Source organism: Sparus aurata, chromosome 5 (genome assembly GCF_900880675.1).
Source record: "Sparus aurata chromosome 5, fSpaAur1.1, whole genome shotgun sequence".
In the NCBI taxonomy this organism is placed as follows: Eukaryota; Metazoa; Chordata; class Actinopteri; order Spariformes; family Sparidae; genus Sparus; species Sparus aurata.
The window spans coordinates 25,299,029-25,321,968 of NC_044191.1; the positions used below are offsets into that span (position 1 = coordinate 25,299,029).

Consider the following 22,940-nt stretch of genomic DNA (forward strand, 5'->3'; position numbering starts at 1 on the left):
GGTACAGTAAGTCGCCATCAACATCCTACTTAAATACCTGCGTGTGTGTGGGTGGGCGTACATATGTGAATGAACCAGAAAACGTAACAAGCTTTCCAGAAGCTTCGGCTATGACTGATGGTATATCTGTTAAATTATACAACAAGATTTAAACAACTTTATGTAACATGCGACTGTTCCACCCAATTACCTGAACGAGACGTAAGGAGATTACAGACGAACGATCATCTTTTCTCAACATAACTTTTTTTTTATTATTAAATAACAATCATCGTAAGAAAAAAACTCTACATTTTCCAAGAAGTGGCATGAGTTCTTAACATCTTAAAGACTAAATGTTCTTCATTATTTTGTAAAAGACACAATACAAAAGCAGGCAAGTCTTAAGAGACACTAAAAATACAACATGCACACTCTGGATCATACACACTCACTTGATGACCTTTTCAACAATGTTAGAGATATTGAAAACACACGGACAAAAGCAGACGTATGCTGAGCGCTGTACACGTGGGGGCAAAACTGTGCTGCCTTTAAATTCTCATTCAAACATTTACAACATTCTTCCATTAAAGATCATCGGCGTGATTCACAGTCGTCTGTTGTGCTTCTTGTGTCGTAAACTGTTGCGTGTAAAATCATTTTTGTGTTTTTGTACAGTCAGTCAAATATACAATCCATCCGGAAGAGAATTACACTGAAATTTTCCTGTGCTTTTAAAATCTTAACATGACATCTTTTTGCCATTTTACATAAGGCAGTGATGCAAGGTGAGGACAATCGACCACAAAAGAAAAGGAGCTAAAAAATGCTACGTATTTTCACGCTGGATTTTTTTTGTTCTTTAAAAAGGAATAGTTTGACTTTTTGGGGATAAAAGCGTTGTTCTCATTTTGTTATTGTTTAGATGTTGCAGAGAGTCTGATCAGAATATCAGTAGCACTTTTCACAACTGGTAGATATAAAGCTACAGCTAACAGCTGGTTATCTTAATTTGGCACAAAGACTGGATACAGGGAGAAACACCTTAACAGGGAAACAAAATCCACCTACAAGCACTAAAGCTCACTAATTACTGTGTTTTTTTTCCCTGTTCAATCTGTACAAAACCCAAAGCATAAAAATGACAAATCACTGTTTTATGATGGGTTATGTGCCTTTGTCTCAACTGAGAAGTAGTCTGCCATATAAACCCCTATGAAACCACAACTTATTTAGTATTTAATTTAAACAAATTAAATACAAAATGTTAATTACTGGGCTTGAGAGGTGCTACTAGATGAATCTTGTTACCCTTTGACAGAATCTAGCAGTTTCCAACTGTCTTTGTGCTGTGCTAAGCTAATCAGCTGCTGTGCAACAGTGTCATATAACAAACATACAACATCTAACTGAATGGGGTTTTTCTCAAAATGTCAAACTATTCCTGGAAGCTCAATCAGAAAATATCTAACATTCCATCCGAATGACTCTGAGGAACGCTTGTCTCCATCAGACCACCAACAGATTTACGGTCATGACATAAACAGATTATCTGTTCACAGGCCCGTAATAATCCCTGCAGTGAACTTCTCAGCTGCAATGACATGGGGAGGGTCAATCAAATTATTTGATGGTGCCCTGTGGAGTTTTCTTGTAAACAAACCAAGGTTCTGTTTGGTTCCTCACAAAACAAATGTAAAGCACATTTTTTGATGTTTTTGAAAACTGCATTATTCACTTTCATTTCGACTTGTTAGCAATGTTCTTCCCTGCCTTGCTGCATATCTTGGTAAGTTACCGCAACTTGTGTGGTTGCGTGCATGTTTCAGAACAAAAATATGGCGACCCACTAGTGAAAACATTGTTTGATAGCGGTACTAGTGATCAAAAACTCCATAGGGCACACAGTGCGATGTGGGACTGTTCCTTTGTGGTCTGGTCATTTTCAGATTGGCTGAAACATTATGGTCTGTTGTGGTTCAGTTTGTCCTCTGTGTTTTTGTGCTTGGAGAAATCTTTTAACAGGCACTTGACTAAGACCATAATATATGATGTTTGTGCTTTAAATTGATTTTGGGTATCAGCTTGCAATCCGGAGAGCAGACAGAACACAGGACGTCTCATTTTAGGCTCATTCTGCAAAGTACTGCACTGTTAAAAGGTTGAAATTGCTCAGTAGAGGAAAGTCTTTCTGTGTGTTTTGCATGTGATGACGAAGAGAAGAACCCAATCGCCAGAATAAATGTTGGCATTACTTGAACTTTACTATGTTTAATCACTTTGTTGTTGTTGTTTCTGTTATGTACATTTAATACCTATCATATCATCTACCTAACTTTTCAATTTTCATCTTTATGTTGTGACAATGCTATGGATAAAGTCTGATTAGGAACAGGAACAAAAACCACTTTGTTAGGTTTAGGAAAAGATTGCTTTTTACCTTTAAATGCCTGGTTTTGTTGACACAAAGATGGCTGCTAATACCTTAGATATCTTATCAAAAATATTGAGTGGTTTGGCGCTTACAAGTGTTGAAACACTGGCGCGTACAGTGGTCTCTTGGCACGTTTTATAGAAATGTGGATAGGGTATGTATGAAACATACAAATTCAGTGTAGGTGTTGCAGAAGCATACAATGCCGACATTTCATTCTGGTGACTTGGCTGAAGAGAAACAGGGAAATATAAAGTAATGTGTTCGCGACTCATAACCACGCTTTGGTAGCCGCCATGAATCTAAACGGTCACACTTAACATGCACACAATCGAGCATGTTTAACTTCTGTCTGTGCTGAATGGATGATTTGATAAGCAGGATGATCGCTGAAACATACACATGTCAGCTGATTCTTGGCCTTTCTCTGTTGGTCACAGCTGGATGGAGGATGTGGTACACTGGGTGATGTTTTGACGGTTCAATGGGCACATCACATACATGTCGCACCCTCTGGAAGACAATTGAGTTGCTTCTCAATTATACACCGCAGGTAAGTATACCTTCAAGAACAAACAGACAGAGAAAGAATACATGTGCATGTCAGGAAACATACATTTGATAATAATTACAAGCATATGAAGACCCTGGAATGGAAGTTGTCTTGTACCTTCTCCTGAGTTTCTGCACTTCTCTGTCCTCCTCCTCCTTCAGTTTGGTAATAAAACTCTTTAGGACAGGCATTTCAAACTTGATATACTGCGCCACCTAGTGTATTGAGAGAGAAATGCGGTGATGAGGCACAAAACAGACTGATGTGAGGTAAAGGGCAAGGACTTTATGGCCTCACACAGTCACACAAGTTAGAAATATTCATTTTTTGGTCACATCCGGGTGTTTTACAAACTTCTTTAAAGAAAAAAATATGATTATGATTTACGTCATATGTCACTTCTTCTCCAAGGTCTTCTTCCATGAGGAAAACTTTGCAGACCTGTTCGCATGGACCCTGCATCACTCTCAGCACCAGAGGATAGTCACTACGCTTCAGTTTCACACGCTCTGAAACATCAACACATCCACAAAGGTATTAAGTGACATGACAAACATAACATTTACTGTTCATACGGTATATAATACCATCAAAGTGGTTTCCTCATTAAGCACGAATTCTTTCTCTTGACAACCAACAAATAAATGGAATAATTCACACTCACCTCCACTTGCATGGACGAGGTAGATCGCAAAATCATCTGGGCTGTTTTCAATTTTAAACTTGTTGAGGAGAACTCGCAGCACCTGAGGTGTTGTCATGCAGCTGTTAATCCGAACATTAGTCACTGAGCCGTAAGCTGGAGTAAACACTGCTGTCTGAGAGAGAAAGAACAGTAATACATGAGGTCAGATTTTTTTCCACTGTAACTTTCTGTGCATATATTGTGCAGATACGTGAATCAGTTTTTCGCATAATTTGTACATTTATTTAACCATCAACATCAAATTAGCTAAAATTAAAAAATAAACTTCCTGAAATTAACTTTAATCTGCAGATTAGAATTTTATTTGCATTATGTGTTCAGACTTTCGGGGCATCCACTGACAAACACTTGGGGCAGGTATCACCTTATGGTTGTAGAAGTGTCCATTGATGGAGAAGCGATGACGTCGAATTTTCCTCTGGTCGCTCGGTGATCGTCGCTGGCCCCGTCTCAAGACCCCTGCATCACTCTTTGTCCTGAGGAGCTGAGTGGAGCTCTCATCGTCCTCTTCTGTCCAATCAACAATCATAATTACAGATGATCAATTATTATTTATTACCAATAAAGAAAAGTTGACTCTTGAACAATCTTTCAACTAAGAACTTACAATACTGATTATTTCCGAGAGTATATTTCTGTGCTTGTGAGAGCAAACTTAAAAAATAAAATAAAATAGTCAGTCATAATAATCTTAACACTGAACTTAAACACACTGACTCCGTGAAAGCAAATGTCAGCTATTCAGGATTGGAAACAAAAAACAAAAGTCTATTTGTCTAATTTCTAGTCAAAAATATATCATCCACTTAATATCAGACACAGTAACCTAGAAATTTTATATTTCAGTGAGATAAAGGGGACCTATTAGACCGTTTTTATTTGTTTTGCAGTGTCGTATTTTGATTGTTTACTCAAAGACAGTTGAATGAGTTCAACTCAAACTGAAATTACACAGTATATTCCTCCAAGGTCTGAAAAATCTCTTAAACAAACTGGATAAACTAAGAATAAAGCTTTGATTCCTTCCTCACGACAAATTGCCATTTTGGAGACAAGTGGTTTCCACCCAACAGTGACAGTGTACTTATATAAAGCAGCTGAGAGTTAATTAGAGATTTGGTCCACTGTGTTTTTAGAGCCAAGTTAATTTGAACTTAATGACTTGATGTAATGTTTCTTCTTTTGTCTTGGCAAGTGATAACACAACATAAAACAAGGGACACACTTTTGTTTAGTTATGACACTCACCTTCTGTCTGTTCTTCCATCACACCGTTGTCCTCTGGTTGGCTGTCAGGTGGCGTCACTTCCACTGTGGGCGGGATCTGCTGTGTCGCCTGTTGACCATCTGTGCTGTTGGGGGAACTTCAAAAAGGAAAAAAGAGAGAATGAGTGAAGGATAAGAGGTGAAGAAACCGTAAAGATACAGCCAGGAATGTTGTGCAGATACGAACTGTTATTACATCTAATGGCTATAGAAGAAAAACATTACAGTCCCAGTGAGGGGACTCACAGTATACAACAGTGAAGAACAACGACTTTGGAGTAGCAACATCATCACTGCAAACACTGATACAGAGGTGAGTCTAATTTTTAGAATTCAAACTACAAGGTTTCCTCTACCTGTTATTGATTGTGGCGCACCGCCACAGCAAAATAAAAGCCGCCATACCTTCAGAATAATGTTTTTTGTTTTTATGTTGTTTTATGTATATATTAATGTAAATTATTGTATGAAATGTGATTTTGGCACAAAACATAGTGTTGCAAATAGCCTACCCTTATTTTGAAAAACCAACACCGGAACACTGGAGTCACCACCTGCCTGTCTAGCTGCAGCGCGCGAAGAGAGTAGAGACAACAGTCCGACGTGGAGGGAGAGAAAGGGTGAAAGAAAGGTACCTAAACTAGGTTATATTTGATACAGTTTTGTTCAAACCAGTGAAAACGACCCTAATGTATAGATGGATTAGGCTACAGAAAAAATCCTGAGTCGGGATAAATGTGTTACTGATTGGTTGATACAGGATATGCATTATTTCTATCATTATTTCAGAGAGATTTTTATTTTTATTTTATTTTTGTACCATTTACACTTGTTAAAGAGAGATTACTTTAGGCCTAATAAAGCATGTCAAGTCTTTGGTTATACAGTAGAGAGAGATATTATTTTGTTGTAGATTAATTTTTAACTGTAAAACTTAATTTTACATTGATAGAGGAAACCCGTTACGTTTCAGATACATGTTTTGAACAGCATGACATAACGTTAGCTTAGGTAATGCCCAGGTAATTTTCTGCCATGACTCTTTTCTGGTTACATTTTCAGATGAGTATATTAAACTATTTTCAAAAGAAGAGAAAGGTTCCAGAGGAAGAGATTCAGGTAACCTTACATAAAGGAGAAGCTCAATGTTCTTGACTTTTTCTTTTGTACACATTCTATGCAGGAAGAGATGTTTATGTGACTGTATTAAATATAGTCTAGTTTAGTTATTTAACTTATATCTTTAATTTGTTGTTGTTGTGTTTGTTGTTTTGGCCTAGTGATACTGCAAGATCTTATTTTCAATTATTATTTTCAATTCATGTCCTGGAAACCCTATAGTAAATAATGTATTTAGAAAAACATTCAGTTTGAAATAGTCATAATTTCACATTTCAAAATTCATGTTGTTGTCGTCGTCGTCATCACCCCCCCTCTTCCACTCGGGCAGACCTCCCCCACTGTTTAAAAAAATCCTGGAGGAAACCCTGAACTAAGTAGCCGTATTCAGTAAACCACTTTTGCACCACACACATATGGTATGTACGTCAAATCCCTGTTGGTTAGTTTCAACTTGTGACAGCTGTTCCTCTTTGTTGATGTAGTGTGTATGTGTTTCAGATATGCTGTCATGATTTGTGAGAGTATTTTCTTGGATGTATTTATGTATTTTTTGACTGATGTACCAGCGATCTCAGTGTGGATTGTTCGGCCTCTTTGAAAGTTTTCTTGATGTTGTTTTGAAAACTTGGCACTGGCATCTGACCTCATAAAAGAAATGTACAGCTGTGGTTGTAAAGACAATTTAGTTATTTCAAAGTAATTTTGTCCATGAAACATCCAGCTGCGTGCCTGTGTGATTATCAGAGGAACAAGAATAACCTCTCCTTATGAATGGGATTACAAAGCTGAAAATCAGGCTGCAAGCCTATTGACAAAAATTGATCTTAGGTTGCTCGGACCAAAATCCATAACTGGTGGGGGTGTGGTGTGGGTACAAAGCTTCCCTTTTGTCTTTGTGCCATTGCATATTGATGGTTCATCTAAGGATTTAACAAACTGTGGTAATCAGTCATGTATTTGTGGCAGGGAAGTGCCACCATACATCCACAAAAAGTGATGACACAAATTTAATTTCACTTTCCATCAGACAAATAAGACATAATCTATATCTGCCCCCTGGTGACCTGCTGTGTATCACCATTTCCGGTCAGCGAGGTGTAACTTTATCTCTCTGGACCTCTTACCCTTGACTGTCCAGATTGCAACCTGAGTGCCAGGACGTGGACGAGGGGGGTGGTCGGATTCGCTCGTGGTCATCCTGCATCTGAAGCCTGATTGGTCGCCGCAGGCCCCAGAAGATATTGAGCAAGCCCTCAAAGATCAACTCCCCCTCTTCCTGTCGGACGGGATGCACACATACACACATAAATACACACACTGGACAGTAATTACCCCTTTGGGATACACAGTATAATGGGAAGGGTATATTGGATTGCAAATTACTGAGAGAAAAAGCAAAAAGGGCGACAGGAAGTCAGACAGACAGTGTTAGGGGAGGCGTTCGTTCAGACGGTTCTGTTTGAAAGGAGGATAAAACATTAAAAAAGTTTAAACACACACATAAACATAAATACTCACTTCTCTGTGTCTGAGCTGTAGATTCTGTCCTTCATAGTAGAGGTTGTACGTCTTGAGATGTGAGAGGACTGTTACCCTGGAGACAGAGATGAGGTAATTCTGTTTAAAGGGCCAACCCACTGATGTTTTTACTCAGGTCTCTCTTGCGAAAACATTTAAATAATATATATCATAATAATAGAATTAATCAATCATCACAGTAACAATGTCAAAACATTGACTGTAAAATTTATCAAATTAAAATAATTCTTGTATAAATAAAAAATATGATCAAGTGATCTAATAAAATGTTATTTATTGTAAGAAGTAAATCTAAATTTGACTGTATTAGATCATCTTATAAATTCACTTCTGAACAATCATGTGGCATGCAGTGTTAGTGGACTCAGTATATCACAATTTTGCATTAGAGCACAAAGTCAGTTTTACTGTTGTGCATACAGCCAAATGACATCGAACTCTAGAAAGGAAAACACCAATAGCTAATGTTGTTAGATTTTAATTCCAGCTTATTTGAAATTGTTAAACTGGTCAACAGAAATTATAGAACAATCATGAGACCCCATTGCATTTATTTATTGTATGCCTTTGTCCAAACTGACAAAAATAAGTGCATCTCAACTCCATAGTAATATGAGGTAGATGTTATCAAACATTGGAAGTTTATCCATCCAAAACAGTCAACTAGTGTTCAGTAAAAGTTTTGGGTGCTAAAGTACAAACGTTATAAAAGTTGATAAACTGCAAGATAAGTCAAAGTTGTTGTTGTTCTGTGTCTGATTTTTCCACAGTCAAGTTTGAGAATGCGCCACTTTTCCTGGCAGCCAACTCATACATTTTGGATGCTGGAGCAAACAACAAGCAACTGAACATACCATTACATGTGTGTTTTCATAACAGCCCCTTCTCTCAACCAAAAAAATAATAGAAACCATGATTTTATGCATTTTGCACTACATATGTTATATAACATAAAACTAGCAATTCTTAAGCCTCTACAAGTCGATTTTTTATACTGTATTAACAGCAATTATGGTAAGAAATCAGTCTAAAGCACCTGTTTGAGAAGGTCCTTTTAGGCTCAATCACAAACTGGTACCTTCTCCTTGTAAACTGATCTGAAGAGCTTTTTTGTAATCTTGGTGAAGTTGAGGATGAATTTCACTTATGTATTTGACCTTCCTTTTAACAAAATGCTTAAAGAACCCTCCGTCTGTTTGAAGGTGATAAATTGAATGTACTTTGTTAATGAAGAGTGTGTGCATGCTGTTCTTGTCTCTCTTTGTCTCCCTCTGTGTGTTGATTTCTTTTCTCCTCTCTGTTTAAATGCTGTGTTTGAGCTTTGGTGCTCGTTAGTTTGTGTAGCCTGTCCTCTCTCCAGGTCTCCATGGTTGAGAGGAGGTTGCGAGCTGAGGTTTTTTTAACAAGATCCATTCTTCATACTGTATATGTTTATCTATAATTTTGTCATCCTGATTATCCACACTGTAATTTTAGAATGTTAGTCTACTCTGACAGCATCTTCTGCCTGTTTATTTGTCCTGAGAGAGGGATCATTCTCTTGCTGAGGTTTCTTCCATTTTAATCGTTAGAGTGGTTTTGGAAGGGGAGGTTTTCTTTATAAATCAAGTAATCAATAAATCAGTAAATATTTAAGAGCCTTCACAATATCAGATTTTTTACCACACATTTATCGTGGCCAAAACAATTCACTGTAACATTATTATCATGATATCCACCTGCACTAAAGGTAGTTACTTTCTCTCATCTGTCATCTCCTCCTACATGATTTTTTGAAGCAGTAGCAGCTGCACACAATGATTGTAGCTAGCTGCATGTCTTCTTTTATCCCTCTTTTTATGGTGGGTAGCAACTAGCATTAAGGTGCATTACCACCACTTACTATGACAAAGTAAGAATAGAAAAAAACAAACGATTTAGAGGTACTGGACTATTTACACAATATTATCATATGTGCTTTTTAACATGATATCCATATTTATTTATTGATTAACAGGGTTATCATCAATATTGGTGTATTGTGACATCACTAAAATACAGCGAAAATGTCTGAAACCCATAGAAACCCTATTTTACGCATTGTTATTTAGACCAAAGTCATGCCAAAGGGTAAAAAGGCGTAAATATACTTTATTTCACAAGTCAAGTATTACTAAAACACGATCAACTATTTCATATGCATATACAGGAGTTTGTGTATGTGTGTCCATGTAGAGACATGCGTGGCATTTAATCCTTACTTGCTGATGAACTTGTTCTCTCCGATCTGAACCCCACACTGTGCGTTATCCATTCTCAGTCAGCATGAGAGGAGCTGAGAGACAAAGAAGCAACAGAGAGTTAATCATTTTTATGCATCTGATTCAGTCTCATGACTCCTCATGACCGGCAGCCAGCTACAGACACGAAAGAGAGCAGCCTGGGGATGAGGAAAGTGATTGCAGGAAGAGGAGGAGGAGGTTAAGCTTGAGACAGTAAACAATAACAGAAGATCATATCTACTTTCCTGTCAATGTATTTCCTTAAAGAGACAGATCAAATCATAGCTGACTGTTAAACCACTGCTACAGTAAGTCTCATTACACAACCAAAGCTTTTGGTACGTGATGGAGTGGAACAGCTGCTCTTCACATTCTTTTCCTCATCTTGCCTATAACATTTTTTTCACTGTCACTAGAATAATTCTCTCCTCATGTCTTTGCCTCTATCTGACACATAAACACTCAAAAGCACACAAACGTATGAACAAATACAGCTATTTCAAATGGCTCTCTGCCATCACCTCATAGATTTCTGCTTCCCTCTTAGCTGAATGAGCATGTTTGGTAGTCTTTGTGTGTCTGCAGCAGAGGAACGACAGAAGCCTCCGGAAGGAGATGAACAGGTGCGGGACACATGGGCCACCCGCAGATCCAAATCATGTCAGCTGCTTAAACATTTATCTCTGAGCAAGCTACTGGCAGCACATATTATTTGCATTTATGTACCATATCTGTACATACAATACATGCAATTTCTCTGTCCCAAAAATGAAATCCACTGGGCTTAAATGTGAAGACATGAAGATATTTCACGAGTCATCCAAGAGGATTCATCTCAAACTCTCTTAACGTGGACATTTTACTCCCTGGATGACTGGAATTAATCTTGTTTTCTCGCTTTCTCTGCATTTCATGCTTTGACACACAAACAAAGACCATTTTAAAAGACATTACAAATGTGTGAAGTTTAGCTCAAATCTTTTTAAATTTAGGCTTTGCATTTTCAGATTTTTAGCTACACTAGTGGTGTGGCTCTATGGGGGGCAAAGTTGGTCTGTCCATCTCTTTAGTCCAGACTGAACCATCGAAAATGGATTGCCATACATTTTGTAAACACATTCATCGCCCCCAAACGGTGAATACTACTAAATTTCATGTACCGTGCCATTTTTTGTTTTTGTTCAAAGATTAGGTATGGGAATCCAGAAAGAAGAAAAAACGTATATTAAAATAATATATTTGTTTCCCCACTTCAAGGGAACCATTGTTTTCCAGTCATTTTAAAGTGGAATTTAAAATAAATTAGCAGAGTTTGGAAACTTGAGTAAGCGTGTAATAATATAACATTAAGGAACCAATGTCAATAAGTGATCTTACTGTGGTGAAGACTGGTTGATGTTGTTGAGTCACCAGAAAGACGATGTTGCAGATGTGAAGAGAGAGAGCGAAAAGTTAGGCCGGTAGACCGTATTTATCCTCAGGTATTTGCAGTTTTATAACTCAGGTGTCAGCTTCTTCGGGGTCTTTTCTAGTGAGTGTGACAGCGAACACACGAGGAAGAGTGGGGGCGTTTAAAGGAAGTGCTCCCCTTCCGTTAAATCACTTCCTCCTTTACTCACTCAGTCACACAGGAAACTGACACTAGCCTTTACACAGCCTAAAACTTCCTCAATTCAAAAGGCACAGATGAATTATCATGCACACCCAAACAGAGAGCACGGGTTGACTCACTGATAAGACCCACACATAAACTGCCTTCTGTTTTATCCTCTTCCCTGATCTAAACACTCAGATCAGACACATATCTAAACATTTTGTAAACAAAGTTATCTATACTTGACAAGCGGAGTAATGTAGCAGCTTTAAGCACACAATGCTGATAAACAACCTGAGGCTGTCAATCTCTGAAATAAAATGTGTTCCGTTATTGTGCACAAATTAAATATTAAACACCAATCAGCCCAGCCCCCTGCCAAGGTCTATCAATATTTCAGCACTTATATTAGCCATGTCAAGCGCTCTAAAGCTAATCATTCACCTACACAATGGAAATCATTAGGCTTTAATAGCGCAGTCTTGGTCAAGGGCGGCTGTGCTCGTGGACTCATTATCGGGTGATGCCAGCGGTCCGAGACAGACATGCAGCCTGCTGTCAGAGCAAGACAATGTTGTAATTGTCTGGCAAGTCACATGACCAACATGAACTTTAAGTCTCTAAATTGCCATCTGATAACAAAATTGATTAGTCCCTGATGTTACCTCCTGTAATAAAGATTGAATCAGACATTTAACCTTTAAAGCTGCAGCGGGAGCATCACTGACTCTTGTGTTTGCTGTTGGCAAAAGGTTTTAAGAAAAAAGACTTGCTGTCTTTTTCTGAGTATGGGAACACGGCCGATATACTGATATCAAAATTTATTTACTCCCTAATATTGGCATTGGCTTTTAAAATCCAGTATTGGTCAGCCTCTATGTAACTTCACATTTAAAGCTACCACAAGGAACTTGTTCATCAGTTGATTCTGACAGCCTCTGAGGACCAAAGATGACAATTGTGAAAAAAAGAAAACTCCACCAGACTACTGAGCAGCCTCACTCCTCAGTGAGCCTCACCAATACCTCCTCAGCACTTTGCCATAGATTAAGGTTTAATGTTATAACTTATCTCACCCAGATAACTCAGAATCCAAACTATTGGACCATTCTAATTTTACAGAAATAGACACTCTTTTTGCTGACAGTTTGCTAATGTAGAACGACATCAAATTGAGACTGTTTCACAACCGGTTTAAAAAAACTTTGTAGTATGTTAAATCAACACAGTTAAGTACCAGTGATAGATGTATGTATGTTATAACCAGAGGACCTGTTGTCTGTGACATGATCTGTATGAAATTAATGCACATTTTATATTTCCTCTCTTTCCTATTTCATCCAGAAACTGCTGCACAAATTCCATCAAGAGAAATAAAGTTAAAGCCTATCTTGGGCTGCAGAAAGCCATCTACATTTTTGTTTTGAAGCCAACAGTGGGATATAAATGCAGCCAGACTGACCCACAGCTGACCCAGTCCAAATCCAGACTGTATCGACTCTCTCAATTCCCGTCTGCCTCATTACAACATCCTCGGTCATCTGCTCAGTTGTATCACACCGCTGTAGCTCAATTTATTACCATCCGTCCAATTTTTCTGATTAGGAAACTCTTTCCTTCGCTGCTGTCTGCCTGTTTTTCCCATTCAGCTTTCTCCTCCATCTCCCCAATGTTCCCTTGTGAAAGACTCAAGCTACCGACTATGCTATTAAAACTCATGGCCACAACTTCCTGACTTTACTACCCCCACTCTCTCTCTATCATTGACACACACATGCACGCTTGTTTTTCTGCCTCATTGCCTTGTTGCATCTGGACCTCCTCTGTCAAAGTCTTTGGCTGAAATGGACGTTGAATGGGTCCAAACGTCCTCTTGCACGCTTTCGAACTTACCACCACCCCTCCCTTCAGCCTCCACATTACTAATGCTCTGCCTCACTATTGTCACCATTGTCATAGCAACACCAAAAACATCTGAGCTCCAGCAACTAGCCCACAACACAGAGCCAAAAATAGTGTGTGTTCGTCTCTTTTGCTCCGTGTTAGGCCTACTGGGGTTGTCAAAAAACGTTGCAAGGCTTGATTTCAAACTACATATGGCTCCCAGATTCTTCTGATCAAGCTGAAACTATCCTTGCTTCTTTGTTGACTGCAAAGCTGAAAAGATTAGTTGATCTGCAATTCATTTATCTGCAAATACTTTGACATTCAGTGAATCATTCAAGTCATTTTCATGCAATAGCAGCACTCAGTTATAAATATTAATGTTTTCTGGTTTTCTTCTATGTGGCAACCTGAATATTTTGAGGGTTTTGGTCGAACAGAACAAGACACTTTAAGATGTCACCAAGAGCTCCGGGAACTGTAACTGACTCAGTGGTTAACTGAGAAAATAACTGGTAAGAGGAATAATTGTTAGTTGACTGGGAACTTTATTATAGATGAGGAGTATGCTCCATTGCTAGTTTATCAGGTCCACCTCCCTTAAAATTAAAGGGTAAGGTCACCCAGAAATAAAAATTAAGTCATCATCCACTCACCCCCATGTCGATGAAAAGTCAGGCAAAGTTTTATAGTCCACAAAAAATAGTTGCTGCATTCTCCTAACTAAGTAAAGTAAGTAGATGGGTAGTGGTTTTAAAATTTAAAAAACAAAAAACCATTTAAGCAGAAATCTCACTGTAGCTGCTCAGCTTAAAGTGAAACACTGCGTCTGAAGTTGGTGCATGCTAAAATACATTTGGGTTCTCGTGTCTTCCGGAGACTTGGATTATACTGGACAATCTTAATGGAGCCTTTAATGATGATTTATTTATTAACATTTTCGAACAAGTCCAACACTATTTCAGTTTCTTGTGTGTTGTGGACTACTAACCTTCACCTGACTTTCCATCAGCATGGGGGTAACATAGTGAGTGACTTCTCATTTTCGGGTGAACTTTTTCTTTAACGCAAACTAGGACAACATCCCTGTAAAGAATCCTATCTTTAATGGACTGTTTATGATTTAGGGGTGTTGCATTCAACTTAATTCAATTTTATTTAGTAACTTTGGAGGCATGCCCCGTTGTTAAACTGTATATGTGTTTATAGACTGAATATCAGAAACTACTATGCGAAATGAAAACATTATAAGCCTCATCAGGCTAAAACTTACAGCAGGGATGTTGCATTAAACAGCAGTACTTTTAGCTAACCATACTGAAGTGTGCATTACATGCTAAAACTACACCACTTCTTTGACACAGGCTCTCTGTCCTGAAGCACTGCCTCTGTCTAGCCAGGCTTATGTGTGCTGAGAGGAATCTTAACTATCTTTCGCTTGTTATGTAATCTGTTTTACTAATACACAGCTATGCACACTCCCTGGTAGAGACCAAATGTAACAGAGGGAATGTCTGCTCTGGATTTAGGCTGGACCATCATGGAGCATACCCATTATCACTGCATGTGAATTAAATACGACACACATGCCTGATATTCGAGATTATTTGACTGCATGAGTATCGCCTGTGATTTTTTTAAAACGCTATAAATGTTGCCGTTTCAATTGTTTTGCTGTCAAAACATTTCCAAGTCTTCTATTTGAACGAACAATTCACGCATCATCCAACTACACCCCAGTCCATATCGCCACATCAACCCACAGACATCATCATGATCAGCCTACTTAGCTACATGGACGCCTCTGTATGATTCCTGCCCACTTTTGGAGATCCTATTTCGGCTCACCAAACCCGGGGACGCTGGCTCTCCGGTTCTCCTCCCTCTCCTCCTCCTTTTCTTTCCGTCAACGACGACTCGACTTTCCGTTAAAAAAGGTTTAAACTCCTCGGTCAACTCGCTCGCTCTCCTGCCGTTGGAACAATCACTGGGGCTCGTGCATCCAGGAGGCGGTGGTGGAGGGAGGAGGAGAGCGCGAGCGATCCATCTGTTGTGGCGGAGCTCGCGGCACAGCAGCGTCAGGGGGGCCCCGGCCGGGAGCCAATCAGACGGCGACCCCGACGCCCCTTTGTTCGCGCTGCGTGCGGAGATGAATGAAAACACGAAAACAATGGCAGAGCCGAACATGCGCACACCGTAAAGCCCCGGGTCATCACTATTCACCGGGGACCCACATTTAGTTTGAGGTCTTAAATCAGAACAAAAAGTGGCCTACATTTGACTTTTAAGCGTCCCGTGTCAAACTCAGTACAAAACGGGCGATCGCGGGCCTAATCATAGGAAGTCAAATTATTGGGTCATAATTATGGCCGAAAAATTATAATTTATTTGATAAGTTTGAAGGAAAAATCATTATTTTGGCAGATTAGTGAAAACTTGCTGTTCAGTATTTTTTTCTTATACTGATGCTAATGGGATTCTTATATTGAGATAAAAGAGATAAGAAAGATGTTTAAGTTTCCTGCAGTAATTGGGTTGTTTTCAAATAATAGAGTGGCAAACGAGAGTTGAAGCATACAGACATAATTAATAGAGCTGCAAGTTTAGTGGTCCATGGAAAATTACTGTTTAGTGACTGTTTAGTTCACTGTATTTTAAAGCATGAATTGCCAAATATATGCTGTTTCCAGCTTTTCAAATATGAGGATTAGCTGCTCATATATGATTGTAAAGTAAATATTCTATGATTTGGTTGGATAAACAAATAATTTTGTTGGGGCTCTTGGGAGTTGTGATGGCCCATTTTCACTACTTGTTTAAATATAGCCAGGCAGATTAAATAAAGAAAAGTTCACCCAAAAACGGGAAATTTCAGTCATCATCTACTCGCTCCAAGAAATTATATGTGGGCTACAAAATTTCAACCAGTTTTCCATCAGCATTGGTGTGAATATATCAAAACATAGATAAATGACTGAAATGTAATTTTAGGGTGAACAATTTTAACACTAAAATGTTATTATTTAGCAGAAACCTTGCAGCATTTGACCAATGGAAGTTCAAGTAGTCACTATAAACAGTTGATGAAACCAGTGTTTTACGGTGTAGTTTGTAGAAGTAGTGCAGGCTGGCAAAGATGTGCCACAGGGCCCCCAATATCCCCAATTCTGTGCATTGTGTGGAAGACCAGCTGAAGTAAAACATTTCACATGGACCCTATTTGGCAGCGCATGTTCCCAAACAAAAATATTAATTATATATTACCATAAATTAGTTGGGACCATGTAAGAAAGGAGAACCTGGTTGCCACGTCACCTGGTTTATTGTCTTAATTTTAATCCACAAGTTTGGGTTACAATAGTTCTTCTATATTGTACCTCCTTTGCTTTGATGTCAATGTTGAAAAAACCTATACATACCCACAATTTATTTAAAAATATTGGTTTGGTTACATCTGCCCACCTGTAGTCTCAACAGATAGTGGGGAGGGTTCTCCAGAAAACAACATACCCGTCTCATGTCCTTTAAAAGTGTTACAATGTGTTCTGTGACCTGATTAGAAATGTAAGATCTATTGATCATGAATATAGCTACTTCTACCATGGTTACACAGGCCTCCTGTATTTTCAAAGCAGTGATCAAATAGGACCATGTAACTACAGGAAAAGGTGGCAGTTTTTTCTATGAAAGCTATGAAAACCTGATGGTGAGCAGTGTTTAGATCATAGGTCAACATCAATATTTGGGCAACCCATTATTTTTGGGTCATAGTTAAATCAACGGTGACTGACTACATATTTCATTATTATTGTCACAACCACAGTTATGACCAATAAAGACAAAAGACTGCATTCATTCTGTAACGTCTTATTAAATAGTTTTAGGAACAGAGAATAAAACATTTTGGTGCTACAATTAGTTTACACATTTTCTCTTCCAGGACGTTTAGCAAACTTTACTCCATTAAATATACATTTTTTTTTTTGTTTTGTTTTCACATCTATTTAAAGTTTCTCAGCTCGTTCTTTCATTTATACTGGTAATGTGTTAACATGGACAGAAAGCAATGTTAGAGTAAAAAAATACAATATGCAAAAGATCCTAACAAACAAAGATAAAAGATTTCACCCAACCACAGATTCAAAATAGGATCAAAATGTATTTACTTTTTAAATAAAAAGTACAAGAAAATGGTGCGCTTTCCAGCATGATTTAAGATTAAAAGTTATGATTTGTTTCTTACAAATATTTGCTTGCAAAAACATGAAAATAATGTATAAAAAACAAAACCACTGAAATACATAAAACACTTAATACACAAAAGTAAATTCTTCAGGTAGCAGCCCCTTCAAAATAACTGAAAGGGATTGATGTCTTTGTATTACACACCTTATGGCCACCTTCCTAAGAGCTATCTGTTGCTTAAACTGACTTGTATGTAATTCAAACCAGACAACCATCAAGGAGAGTTTAGGATTGTGAAATCCAAGGAGTTTATACTGTAACTCAACTTATTTTGTAACAGCTGTGTGAGAAACACATATGCATGTGTATAAGATCCTTAAAATGAGACGGAGAGTACAATAAACTGGAGGGTTGAAGGTTAAAAAAAGAATAAGCTATCATTAGACACAGCAGCAAAATGAACATCAGATATCTTTAAGTAATAAGGCAGGTTCATTCAGCTGCCAATGACCAAGGCTCTTGATAAAAGGTGGCCAGCCAGTGTCTTCTCCTGCATTCTGAAACATCAACAGTAAGAATTCCCATGGAGAAAACCAGGTACACTAAACATGAGAGGACACCAATATATTTTCACTGAAGGACTGGGGGTGGGTTAAAGAGAGAGTTCATGGAGAGTTAAGGGAGGATGTGATGGGAGAAGTAAATGCTGGTTGCATGAACATTAAATGACAAAGAAAACAAGGTCACATTTTGTGCATGTGATTATTTTGTGTGCAGGCCAACTGCTGAGGGGTGCCAAAAACTGCTCCCGCTCCAAGAGAGAGGTGACTGCTCCCTGACCTCTACTTGATTATCACCTGTCCCTGGAGCAGGGTTACGCAGCATGGGCAAGAAAGACAGAAACATCAGCTGGTGTGACATTACCACACAGCAAATTTTAACAACCATCTCATAACACTGCCACGTCTGTGGCTATCCAGATGCCGGTCCTGAGCACAGCCAAAAGGTAGATGAGGTTTTAGAATTACAGTTTCTGCACACATCAGTTGTTGCAAGCTAGCCTCTTTTGTGTCTTCAGCACTATTTTTTCCCCCTGTGAGTCGGTCATATCGCTATGGTCTAGTGATATGAGCGACCAGTTCTTGTCAGTGAAAAAAAAACCCACCCAAATGTATTTTAGATTTTTTTCCACAAATGTTTGTGTTGGGAACACTAAGTGACTGAGTTGCAAGTGTATCATACATAGCGTTGAGGTCATAAATGGGGCTTTAGCTAACCAGGGTATCATAGATTCAGGCCCAAAAATATTCTTTCACAAATCCACTTATCTTTCGGTCATCAAACCAAAATGTTCATACTTGTCTATAAATCTGAATAAACATTCCAACTGTTAGGGTTTCCTGTTAGTGAAGATTACTCACGCTGACCCCGATGTTCTTGGCACCATTACATGTGCAAACAGTACTTGTAGTAAAAAGGCCCTCTGACTCAATTGTCCAGTTCAACAAAAAGTGTTTTTCTTTTCTTTTTAAAAATAACATCATATAAATGGAATGCTTTCTTTCAAAAAAGCTGCTGTCCCCAGGTGAGTTTCTAAAAGCACCAACTGTAGCTGAGGCTGAGAGCAGAGGTCGTTCACCATCACAACAATCTTTACTGGGCGTGAACAAGTAAACTAATAAATATGTCTTTCAATATTGTGCAACAGACACATAAACCTGCTTTAGGTTATCATTAAACATCAACTCTTTTCTCATAAATAAATAAATAACTAGAGCAAAAAAAGATAAAAAGGAGAGAAAAATTGGGATGAAATTTCAAACTAATTTTGATTTCTTTTTTGATAGTGACAACTGCCAATGCTTAAATAAAACAATTTGGTTGCGGTAACATAACAAAAGAGGAAATAACGATAAAGAGCTTTTAATATTTTGGTTTAGTAAATATCTTAGTTGGGCGAAGTATTTAATAGATTTTTTTCGCTGTTATTTTATCATTGTGTTGCTTTTAATTTCTACATTTACAAAGATTATGTTGTTGTAAATTCTTCTGTGGTATTTTTATTTCTATTTCTGTTGAACTACAACAGACATGAACAGAAAACAAAAAAAATATATATCAGCAGTGAACTAACTGAAGCGGGTTGAGAGTGGGAGGCGTACGGATGACTGAGGATGGGAGGAGGAGGAGGAATGTAAGGGAAAGTCATCAACACCATTAAATAGGCGAGGATGTTATTGACATCAGTGACCATTATAATTGGCTGTTGCAAAAAACACACACTGCATCATCTGTGGGTCCGTCCAAAGAACAAAAGCCCTCTTGTTAAACTTAAACACTTCTTATTTAAACAAAACCAATATCTTTTTTTCTTCGTATAATTATGCAAGGGCTGACCAAGTGGGTTTGGATGGTGGCAGGGGTGTTTTATTTTATGATGCAGCCTTTTCGAGGCAATAGCCACACAGAAGATCAGAGACCTCAGGTAATTTTCCTGTTCTCAATCATCTTGTTTTAAGCTTCATATTTATGTAAACAAGGTTTCAAAGTCTTTCTAAAAAGGCCACTGTATTACTGTGTGCCATTAATGCAGCTTTTACAAATGCACTGCAGTTATCACAGCAGCAGAGGAATCATTAAAAGCTTGTTTTCATTGTGTAAATGCCTTTATGTGTTAGGAGGTTAGAGGTTATCAAATGGAAATAAATATCTTGCACAAATTTACTGTCCCATTTGACAGCCAAATGAGTCAAAGGTGTGTTCAGGACAAGTAGAGTTTTGGTCTCATTGGTGACTACTGCATAATACTGACAGTAAGTTGTCGTAAACTGGTATTTTATAGTGGAGATCTTGTGAATATTATCACATAAAAAAGCAGGATTTGAGGTTGTTAAGCATGACGTAAGTGGATGTGATGTGCTGTTTTACTGAAGAAATAGGGACGTGAGCTGTGGAGTGACAGTCCGGTTGTGAACTCAGGAGGCAGATAGTGCAAAAACAAATTTCACAATCACTTTGCATGGCTGAGGGCACCTGACAAACCACTTCCATCAATTTGCATGGCCGTGACATGCATTGTAGCGCTCAAGCTAAGGTTAGGTAGGGCTGTTGGTGTGTGAGCATGTGCGTGTAATGTGTATCTCTAATGTGGTTGCATAACGACAGAGGTGAATGATTAAAACGCAGAAATTTTGCATAATCCTCAATTGACATAATAAAATCAAGTGTGCTTTTAGAAGAATGTTTCACAAAATGACAGGGGCAGTAAAAGTTAGCAGTAAATCATTGTTTGGCGTCCATCTGTCTCCATCTGGATTAAAGTGCAGCTAAATTAATGCACAAACCTGTCATTTCATGCTGCGTACTGTACACACATGCGCACACACCAACTACCCTCTGCATGGTGACATCTTTTATAGCATGCTGTGACTTGCTATAGCATGCTTAAAATAGCATAGTGGGAAGTGGGAAAAGACTGACACGAGCTAAAGAAAACACATACAGACGGGGCGGCTGGTGCGTCACATTTTCTTCCACACAATCCCGAATCCTGCACTGCTTCGGTCCTCCACTCTCCCATCCTTTTATCTAAGGGTACCATCCCTTGCTCCCCAAATTCAGCAACATTTATGATTTCTTTAGCACCCGCCCGTTGGCTATACCCGACTCTCCCCCGCTGCCACTCCTCCTTCCCCTCCTATTCCTCCTCCCTTCACCACATCCCCATGTCCCATCCTTCTCCGGCAGGTTTCTCGTAACTTCCCCCACTGGTAGCCTGTGAAGGTGGGGCTAATGGGGATGTACTTGAAGATGGGGTATCTGCGGATGATGTCCATTCCAAATGGCAGATCGTAAGATCTCATCCCTTCCAGTTCTGCTGCACTGAGACCAGCACCACGTTTCAGCCTCTTGATGCCTCGTTCTTCTGGGGAGCCTGAGGGGAAACGGAGGAGAGATTAATCACAAATAACTTAAAATGCCAAACTAATAAATAGGAACCTGATAAACAGAATGTACTGATGAGTTTTCATTTTTTACTACAATCTTATAATCCGTTTGATAATAAAGAATGAGAAGTCAAAGATGCATAAAGGGAAACCACCCCCTAAAGTATCATTTATCTTTTGATCTTATGTTGCTTAACTGGGTCCAGCAGGTTAAGCTCAGACATCCTTCTCCCAGCCAAGTCTTGTAGCTCTCCCACAGGAGTCTTGAGGTGATCCTATCCTTATGATTGTCCTCCTTAAAAATGTGTTGTGTATTCACAACTACATCATTTTACTGGCATTATCATACAGCCATAAAATGGATAGCAACATGCATTTTTAGTATGGCAAGTGATAGAGCTAGTGTGAAAGAAATTAAACGCCTTACCCGGGATGGTATTGTCCAAAATAAAGGCGACAGAGCCTCCAACAAACATGGCAGTGGTGAGGAGAACGTTCAACACCTGGTCAACTTCAATGATACCTGAGAAAGATAAAGAAACAAGTCTTGGTATCCAACTAAAATAAGTCTTGGTATCCAAGTAAATATCTTACTTGACCTAATTTCGGTTATATCAGTACAATCAGTACATGAATTTCCTCACAGAGGTTATCAACAACTAATAACGCAAAGCAACTAGTAAGTGTGTGTACTTGCATGCTTTGAGGGTGTTTATCCATAACTTAAAAAATCAATTCTTGAGTTGTTCCACCTAGTTTTGAGCAATGTTTATATCCATGAGTATTCAACTTCAACAGAGAAAATGTTTCAAAACTTAGACAGAATTGCTGCTGGAGGTGCAGATGAGAAAGAGTTGGTACAGAAAAATTAGAAAGTCGTAAAAAAAGGACAAGTGTAAATACTGTCCGCAGGAAGTTGCAGCTGCTAGAGGAAACATAAACATCTTAATCTTGATGTTGATTCCAGCCAATTTCCCCCAGCTCTAGTTTGCACAGATTTCTCCCAACCACTCACCTGTGACCAGCGGGTTCTGTTTGAGGTAGCTCGGCAGCATCAGACCAAAGAAGATGGAGAAACCCAAAACGAAGAGGTTCCTGGAGGAGTTGAGGTCGACAAACTGCAAGTTGGACAGTCCCACTGCTGTGATCATACCAAACAGGGTGCAGAGCAGAGCTCCCAGGACAGGGTCGGGTAGAGAGGCAAACAGGGCGCTGAATTTACCCACAAGTCCCAGCAGGAGCATCATGGCAGCTCCATACTGAATCACACGTCTGCTGCCCACCTGAAAGACAAATCAGATATCAGGCAGAGCAAAAGGGAGGCCAGTCATTCATCTGTGCAGCTAGTTGTAATGGAAGAGAAACTATCATGGTAAACTACATACAGTAACTAAATGGGAATATGCAGAGACGGAAGGAAACCAAGAGGCTTGTTGTAGTGATAAACAGTAGCTAAAACTGGTAGGT

At 38.8% G+C, this 22,940-nt stretch overlaps 2 protein-coding genes across 9 annotated transcripts in view; both read right to left on the bottom strand.

Annotated features, from left to right (window-relative positions):
* Positions 1 to 224: 224 nt before the first annotated feature.
* Positions 225 to 15,469, bottom strand: rassf2a (Ras association domain family member 2a). 5 transcript variants are annotated; one of them, XM_030417291.1, is made up of 11 exons: positions 15,128 to 15,469; positions 11,241 to 11,251; positions 9,843 to 9,916; positions 7,582 to 7,657; positions 7,188 to 7,339; positions 4,924 to 5,039; positions 4,040 to 4,194; positions 3,634 to 3,787; positions 3,357 to 3,478; positions 3,087 to 3,184; positions 225 to 2,979 (listed from the first exon to the last, which is right to left on the bottom strand). In XM_030417291.1, exons 3-11 carry the CDS (start codon positions 9,893 to 9,895, stop codon positions 2,910 to 2,912), a joined length of 996 nt encoding a protein of 331 aa, XP_030273151.1. In that variant the 5' UTR covers positions 9,896 to 9,916; positions 11,241 to 11,251; positions 15,128 to 15,469; the 3' UTR covers positions 225 to 2,909. The 5 variants fall into 5 exon arrangements, with proteins under 5 accessions (XP_030273151.1, XP_030273150.1, XP_030273152.1 ...); XM_030417290.1 differs by having other exon boundaries at positions 15,190 to 15,468; XM_030417292.1 differs by lacking the exon at positions 11,241 to 11,251.
* A 1,723-nt stretch (positions 15,470 to 17,192) lies between these two features.
* Positions 17,193 to 22,940, bottom strand: part of slc23a2 (solute carrier family 23 member 2) — a 36,186-nt gene continuing 30,438 nt past the window's right edge. For all 4 annotated transcript variants that reach the window (XM_030416905.1, XM_030416906.1, XM_030416907.1 and 1 more), the window contains 3 exons: positions 22,489 to 22,756; positions 21,901 to 21,996; positions 17,193 to 21,460 (listed from right to left, as the gene is read on the bottom strand). In XM_030416905.1, coding sequence (XP_030272765.1) covers positions 21,183 to 21,460; positions 21,901 to 21,996; positions 22,489 to 22,756 — 642 coding nt within the window. In that variant the 3' untranslated portion in view covers positions 17,193 to 21,182. The remainder of the gene's footprint in view (positions 21,461 to 21,900; positions 21,997 to 22,488; positions 22,757 to 22,940) is intronic.

Bases quoted from the DNA above. Each gene is read 5' to 3' on its own strand.
- rassf2a (XM_030417292.1), bottom strand. From the start codon at position 9,895: ATGGATAACGCACAGTGTGGGGTTCAGATCGGAGAGAACAAGTTCATC. The intron at 3,479-3,633 runs GTGAGTGTGAAT...TTGATGTTTCAG, and splicing joins CCTCGTCCATGCAAGTGGAG to AGCGTGTGAAACTGAAGCGT. The intron at 2,980-3,086 runs GTACAAGACAAC...TTGTTCTTGAAG, and splicing joins GTGCAGAAACTCAGGAGAAG to GTATACTTACCTGCGGTGTA.